Source organism: Macrosteles quadrilineatus, unplaced genomic scaffold (genome assembly GCF_028750875.1).
Source record: "Macrosteles quadrilineatus isolate MER2022 unplaced genomic scaffold, UCM_ALF_1.0 Scaffold_5__1_contigs__length_97177068, whole genome shotgun sequence".
Lineage (NCBI taxonomy): Eukaryota > Metazoa > Arthropoda > Insecta > Hemiptera > Cicadellidae > Macrosteles > Macrosteles quadrilineatus.
This window is the reverse complement of record NW_026542598.1, coordinates 5803412-5811941: the sequence shown is the minus strand read 5'-3', so window position 1 is coordinate 5811941 and position 8530 is coordinate 5803412. Positions and strand designations below refer to the sequence as shown.

The 8530-nt window shown below is 33.2% G+C and overlaps 1 protein-coding gene across 1 annotated transcript; it reads left to right on the top strand.

Annotated features, from left to right (window-relative positions):
* Positions 1–545: 545 nt before the first annotated feature.
* On the top strand, positions 546–7910 carry LOC128996033 (uncharacterized). Its single transcript, XM_054421157.1, has 4 exons — positions 546–593; positions 1114–1144; positions 2272–2649; positions 7839–7910. The coding sequence occupies exons 1-4, from the start codon at positions 570–572 to the stop codon at positions 7850–7852; spliced, it is 447 nt and encodes a 148-aa protein (XP_054277132.1). The 5' UTR covers positions 546–569; the 3' UTR covers positions 7853–7910.
* Positions 7911–8530: the final 620 nt, after the last annotated feature.

The following is an 8530-nucleotide window of genomic DNA, read 5'->3' as shown; positions in this document are numbered from 1 at the left end:
CAGTTAGGTTAACCGTACTAGCCCATCAAGTAAATGTACGGCTTTAAACATACGTGATCTGAAATGAAATATATAATGTAGGTAGTAGTCCTCAGCATTCTGCCGTTTCGCCCACAGATGGACCTGCCTGAGGTCTGGAAGTTCATCGTCCTCGAGTCCCCTGTGTGCAGGAGCACACTCCCGTGATGCACCATTCTTATAAATATAGCCATATTTCTGGCGGACTGTCTTTGTCTCCGCTGCCAAGAGGTTGACAGGGATTACCCCAGTATTTTGGGGGGATGGCAAGAAAATCCTTGGCACCTTGCGGTACGCGGAAGCATAGTACTTTAAAAGGTCCAAACTAATCTCTTAAACTACCCTTAAACTGTATGTGTTAAACACCTTATACGTGTAAAATGGCCTATCGAGTTTCAATTTACTACAAGTGTAGGTATGACGCAAAGCATTTGCGTAAGAACTTTGGTATGAAATGATGTAAGAGGAAAACACAGTAATTTGTGTCATATGTCGAATCGTCTCTCATCAAGTTCCATCACTTTTGCAGTTGTGCAGCAGGCGTTGACACCATGCTGCTTATATTGCTCTTCATGGTGAGTATAATATTATGTTGAGAAATATTTCTTGTCAATAACTGGTTATAACTAAGTTAAATATTATACATTTAAATGTATTATATGTTTTGATGGGAAAGTCAGACCATCTTGATTAAATTGTCTTCTAGGTGGATTACGGCTGTTCACACTTCCTGTTGAATCTACTGTCATACAAGTTTGGGTTTGATTTTATTCCTTTAATAACTGTTTTTCTCTACCTAATATTCGCGATTTGAAGGGTGTAAGTCCACATTGAGCGTAGATCCACCTATCTACAAAATAAATCGGGGCCGATCTATATGTGAAGGAGAAATTCCTCTCCATTGGATAACACTCTTCCCTTAAAGCTAATGATGGTCAATAAATCATGGATATTACGAAATGCTCCAAATGTTTAGAACAGTTTCCAACTGTTGACATGATGACATTTGAAAATGGAAATATTTTATTTAGGAAATACCAATAAGTTTAAAACACGATGTATATTAAGCAAGTAATCTTTTGAATGATGTTTCAGGGTTTCGTGCCTACTTTGTATGCGGCACAAGGTAGGATTACTTTTTCAAGATTTCTAATATAGATCGATATTGTGGTTATTAGTTTATGTTCAGGTTTTAAATACAGTCAGTCCAAGTGAAAAATGATTAATAAGACTAGTGTACCTGTTGCTTGAATTTGAATAATTGTCAATTGTCAAATGTTCATAACAATCCGACGTAATCAAAATTTCTTGCAAAACCTTATAATTTTTCAGAGGCTGGCCTTGCTTTTTAGTGTTTTCTACTAATGGATCCTGACCTACCCATAGCCACAACAAAAACTATTGTAGCAATTTATTTATTTATAAAAATAGTAGTAATTAGCGAGCCAATATTATTACAATAGTTCCAACGGTTCCGAATTTAAGTAAATCGGCTAATAAATAAGGGAGAAAACTCATTTTTAAGATCTTGTGGGTAACAATACTTGTGGTCATTGGGTATCTAATATAAAAGCTGGTTGTTTTAGCTAACAGTGGTGTCTCTGAGGTTATCGAATGACCGCATGTACGCAGTATATACACCGTATCTTAAAACTTAATTGTGGCTGTGTGTGTGACCTTTTCGCTTAGGAAGTTATTTACGTGATGTTTCAGTTTATTTTTGGTTCAGAAGTGATACCTTCATGGATTGGTTGTGAGTTAAGAGAGGCACTGCACATACATTGATAATATGCAAGTAAAAACTAAATCTTTTTTTAAATGCTACGTCAGGTACATTTCATTAGGGACCAAGCCCCACAGCTTAATGTGAATGTAAGACGAGTGTAGAATGAAATAAGATCTTTGTAACTTAGTGGCTGACTAAGACTTTTCTTTGGTCGGGACATTTTACATGTCAATTATTGAGGACTGCTGCCCCGAGTTTTGACTTATCTAAAAGCTATTGACTTCTTATTAAGTAATATAGTGTTTTAATTTATATTGGACAAAAAGGTGAACCGTTACTCAAAATCCCTTTGATTGTGTCAACCTGTAAAATCACAAATCAAGAATAATTTTGTTATCATTTAAAATATTTAAAGCAACCAGATTTTTTTTAAACCTACCATAGCTATGAATCATGTTAATATTCCATATCAAGTGCTTAATTCCAGGGCAATTATAGCTTTACTTACCACCGTACGTGTTTTCTAGTTGTCAAGGTCCCTGAAAAAATACCGAAATACATCCCTATTCGCGCAACAAGAAACTTAAAAAATACATTGTACACGGAAAGTCATACTTTGAAATGTTATGAAATTGACAATGACAAGGAATTGAAACTACGCTTGGAGATAAGAAGGGCTGATGGCAAAGCTGTAGTCATTATAACCAACTCAAAGAAAGAAAATATTGCATTTCTATTTTCGGATGGTTGTGATGAAACCATTGGAAATGGGATCAGGGTTGAAGGAGATAAATTGAATGTATTGATAAAAGACGGCAGATGGTATCGCATAACAGATGGAGAGAGTGAAGGAATTATTGGACAACAACTTCTAAAAGAAACGTCTTGGGCACTTCAAAAACCAGGTAAGATTTTGAGGCAATACGGTGAAAAGGGTTACAAAGTAGTTTATGTTTTAAATTTTACGGTAATAATTTTCACTATAGATAATCCAATGATCGAAAACTCGACAAAAAAATTTTACAGCCCTCTTTTTTACCCCATATTCTGCATTTCTGCAAGAAAATTTCTTTATACCAGTATGCGTAGATTTTACCTGTGATGCACACAAGCTGAGAAAAAAGGTTTAAAGAAACATGCTTGCCTATTAATATATAAGGATTGTTTACAATAGAATGGTTTTATTTGACACAAATCAAAATTATTGAACCAACCATATCATTGGACGTTCAACCTTTCATCTGAATAATAATTAGCATTGATAGACTGGCTCAAACAAATGTTTTGGAATTTAGGAAAATTAACATGTGCTTTATTATTATATTGATTTGAAAATTTCTGTTGAAATATACAACTGTTTTACTCAATCATTTTTACGGTTGCATTTTAGTTTATGTCCTACATTTACTATTATACATTATACACTAACTACCAGCTGATTATAAAATGAAACTCTTCTAAACTAATCCTAACCTTAACCAAACTGCAGTATGTGAGTAAATGTAGGACGTAAACTAAAGTGCAGCCCTTTTCACTATAATCTAAATATATAACCTCAAGACACATCAATATTACAAAGAATAAAATAGTTACAGGTAACTCCAACTTCCTAGTCAGCAACTGCTGAAAGGGTAAGTACTCTTGGGTGAATAAAGTCGAATAATAGTGATTTACAAAAATCTCATTCGAGAGCAGGTGTCAAATAAGAAGACTTTCAACAGCCCATTTTTGGGAACATTTTCATGACCGGATGTTGTGCGTGACGATATGAACAAAATGAACTTTTTCAAAATAAGAATCTGTCGGTTCATAATAAATTGCAGCCAGTTTATGAATAACACGATCCAAATGCGTTCAATTTATTACACTTGATGTATACATGATATTGCGTATTAAGGTTTTTTTACTGGAGATTAAGGAAAGCCTCTCTTAAGTGTGGACTTCGTGAAAGCATCGTAGATACTGTAGACCTACAACTGTTTATGGCCTATGAGGGTCACAAGAGTCACAATAAAACATTGTGCAAGGTTTTTATGTTACTCATTTTATTTTTTTTTACTGAGTTTATTATAATAAATATTGCCTATTAGACACAGTAACAATAAACCTTAACCAACCTTAACCTACCAAATTTATGATCTAAGTAATAAGTAACTTAGATTAATAATGTTGTCCATATAAATTATTTGAATGATTTTACATGATCCTTTTAACACTTTAATAACTATTTATTTTTTTGCTTTGATTAAACACATAATTTTTTGTATTCAACATTCAATTTAGTAATAGTCCCTCTTGCACCAATCATTATGCCAATTACTATAATAGAATTTAGATTATATAGCCTATTTTTTTTTATTTTTACATTTAATATAAATTGTTCTCTTTTCTTCATCTACTTCTAAGCGTTGATTTCTTGATATTTCAAACCTTATAGTTGGATCAATTATAATTTCACTTTTAGATTTTGTGTCATATATTTAAATTTTTAATCTTCTGTTTGATCCATCATCTTCAATGCATATTCAAATATTTATTTATTCAATACATTTATTTGCATTAAGGCTTAAATTATTAAGCTTCTATTATTAAGGCCTAAACCTAATATGTTAATAGCACAGTGAGTTCTCCCTTAACTTAACTGAAAATTATGTATCTTAAACTAACATTTAAACAACACATAAAAAACATAACAACATAGGTAACATAAAAACCTTGCACAATGTTCTATTGTGGCTCTTGAGACCCTCATAGGCCATAAACAGTTGTATGTCTACGGTATCTACGATGCTTTCACGAAGTACACACTTAAATGTGGCTCTTCTTAAATCTGCAGCAAAAAAGCCCTAATACGCAACAGTCTCCTTTTTCGACATTGGCCATCTTGTTTTCTAATGAGCTTTTTGTAAAGCACTATAATTTAACTGTGTTGTTATCTGCCCAAAAGTACTGCAATTACCCAGTTACCCAGTTAGCAATAATTAGCTGTAATTAACAGTTGCTGAATAGGAAGGTGGAGCTCCTTCAAATCAGATCTCATCACAATATGTTTTGCTACGTTTTTGTATGTTTTGCTATGATACTAGCAAAATACTCGTCCTTCGTACGGGGTTGGCGTATAAGTATAAAAACGTATTGCAGTTATACTCATAACCTATATTCATAACACGTGTTTTGCGCGTGCAATGGGGAGAACACGTTTTGAGAAAATTTGATTCTTTTAATTTTCGGTAGGCCTATTCTATAACACATCTACCATAGCCATAATGTTCTACCACTAAACCTAAACAATAAAAGAAAGTAAATTGAATATTTGTACAATATCCAAAAATATTGATAAATTAAACAATAAACTTTATTGTAAACAATCCTACTTTGACAGTTATCATTGTGTATCATTGTGTTTCACAGCTCTTTATTTCTGATTGGTTCAAATTTGCTGTTGTCATAAATAAACAAATTCATGATGCTGAACCCGTTTTGTAAACCTTATGACTTTTTAATGGTATTGAATAACACGGAACCAACTTGTGTAGTTGAAACAGCTGACAAAATTCTTTAGTTCCTTTTAAATATGAATACTCATAAGGTTAGCATGGGAAACTGCAGAGCCACTGGGGTGGAGCCCGAAAGGATTTTTTTTTAGATAAGAATATGTATGTTAATCGGGAATGTGGGCTATCATCATATCATATTTCAGCCCAATGCGACCAGTAGTTAATAAGTGATTAAACCTCGAACAAACACACAAACTATCAAATCTATTTCCAATAAAATACAAAGCCACCACTGACTGACTCATTCACTCACTCATCACTAATTCTCCTACTTTCCCATTTACCTAGAAGACTCAAATTTAGTACACTGATTGGTACCAAGGTACCAGGATTGGTTTCAATATCGGATAAGGTATTAAATAAGAAGACTAAGTAGTTTTTATTCTGATCTAACTTTCGGGCTCTGCCCCAGTCGCTCTGGAGTTTCCCATGGTAACTTTATTATATGATATATTTAAATTGAATTTATGAATCTTACCAGCAGTTTCAATCAAACAAGTTGGTTTTATCATGGTTGTATGATGTTCAATGGCATTATAAAGGTTCAAGGATTACCAAAAGGGTGCAGCACTGTTAGATTTTTGTTTGAATCCATATATAAATCCCAAAGTACCCATGAACTTTTGAGGAAACTTGAAGTCACACACCCCCATAAACCAAATACTTAAAACGTTCGTCAAGAAAGAAACTTTGCGCAAAACTATTATTTCACAAATTGCCCTTTAAGGTCGTAATTTCTTTCTAAAGGAAACTTTCCATATACCTAATGTTAAAAATAACTCAGCTGTACTTATTTGTATGATATTCTTTCAATTTTATTACCTTATTAAAATCAGGTGTAATTATTTTTTTGTATTATTGTATTCTTTTTGTTTATTTCAGCTTAACTTAACCAATCAATAGTTTTATTAATACTTATCAAGTCAAACGGGGAGAAGCCCGTGGATAACGGCTAGTTTGTTAAAACAGTTAATTTAAACAAAGCAACAACAAAAATATGTAATACACAAAGAGAATTGTTAAATTCTAAATTGTTGTGGTATTGTGCGATTAGGGTAATTAGTGCATAATTCATCCACTTATTGACGTTATGTCTTCCCAAATTTTCATAAGAAAGTCACGTCTCTGTTTACTCCAAAAATAATGTCTGGAAAACAGAGTAGCTTGTTAATAATTTTATTGCATTACTGAACAAGTCAATTACTAGGATGAAAGGAACTAATATTATATACAAGAGTGTTTGTAGTAAGTCAATAACGTGAAACCTACTTATAAAACCAATATAGCCATAGGCTTAATAGAAAGTCATATGTTATTTAAGTACTCCTAGGGAGCTGTCCAGTCAGCTTACTAAGTCCAATGTTTTTATTCAAAGTAACCATAAAAAGCCACTCAAAATGTCATCCAACCCGGTACGGCAATTAATCATTTTATTAATACTTATGAAGTCAAACGGGACGAACTTTCCTGTACTATCCTGAAAACTAGACCAATTCGTATTTACCAAAGCCAAAAATGTGGTTCGGATTCCACCGTAAACTGTAGGTACCTTAGTTGCCATTAGCTGTATGGGCTATTAATTAACAGCTGTGTCTATTTATTTATTTACCTATTTACCTTTAAAGTTGACAACTACTACCAGCAGTGAATGTTTGTGTTTTGTACTAGGCACTAACAATAATAAACAATGAAAAGAATAACAATAATAGAAATGCCACGAGTAACAATCATAGATAATACAATGAATAACAATAATAAAGCATTAAATGAACAAAAATAATAGTGATTTGAGATAAGATACAATATGATCGATAACAGCACCAACAGTGAAATGTTATAGAGCGTCACGTTCCTCTGCTGCCACTCGCCTAACAGCCTCCAAACTGGATGCGAAAAAGTCGACCGACGAACAGATCTCGTTCCCGGAGCGCATCAGACCGTTCAAACTAACTTATTCCTTATCTAAGGAATAGCTCGGCCTTAGTCACTAACAAGACTACAAGATCACACCACTCATCCTACACTCATCTCTACCCATACTTCGCTTAAAATACCTACTTTGTATGGTCGCCATTTCATTGAAAAGTATTAAAGTATTAAAGAAGACCGCGGGTAACAGCTAGTAACAGTTTTCTAAAACAAAGTCGTGTTAGTTACACCACTATACACTTATTACTTATAACTTACTTATTACTTATTACTTGTTACTCATGAACTCTGGATTCGTCTCTGGCTTGATCAACATATAGTCATATTTAGTTTAGTATCTAACCGTAGAGCTTATACGCACCGGCCTTTAATGTTTGTATGTTAAGCTTATAGTCCAATCATATTAGGGTTTTAGGTGGAAATATTTCCCTAAATTGTGAAACTTTGCACATATGTAGTACTAGTACCCAGTAACAACATATCAAATTTCAACATGCGTGCATGCTGTGCTACGGCCACCATCCTGGAAAATGACTAATGAGTATTTCAGTTTGACTTACAAAACAGATTTATTTATCTACGTAATCACAATTTCTTATTTGTTTTAGGAGGTTCACGATGAGAAACAATGAAGAGGGAAAGTTGTTAGGGCTTAAACATCTCACAATCTCCAACACTCCTTCCTTGTCAGTAGAACTCACCCACCTCTTCTTCAAAGGATAATTAAACTAGAATCAGAATAACTTGACCTTTTTATTTCATATTTCCCTTTTACAGTTTTAAGAAAACAAAACAAAAAATCAAAAACCAAACGATAAAATATTTTATGTATGAAATGAATGAATGAATGAATGAATGAATATCGTTTATTCCAAAAAAACATAGGCTACAAGCTGTGATTATCTATCTATCTATATATTAATAGGCAAGCATGTTTCTTTAAAACCTTTTTTCTCAGCTCGTGTGCATCGTAGGGAAAATCTACGCATACTGTTAGAAAGCTATTTTCCTGTAGGTGTGCAGAATCCCTTTATAAATTAAAATAGGCTCAAAAATAAGCACAAAAAATGAATTTTAAAATTTTGAAAAATTTAACATGGATATTATGAGTTGCCATGCTGGTGACGAAATAACAACGAAACATAAACAGAAAATCAAAACAAATGGAAGAAACTCCAATCACATGTTTTATTTTTATTTAAAGTGTGGGGTGAAAATAGAGAAGTGAGTAAGTTTACATTACATATTTTTGGTCGAGTTTCGACCACTGGACGACCTCTCGTACTTATTTAATACGCAA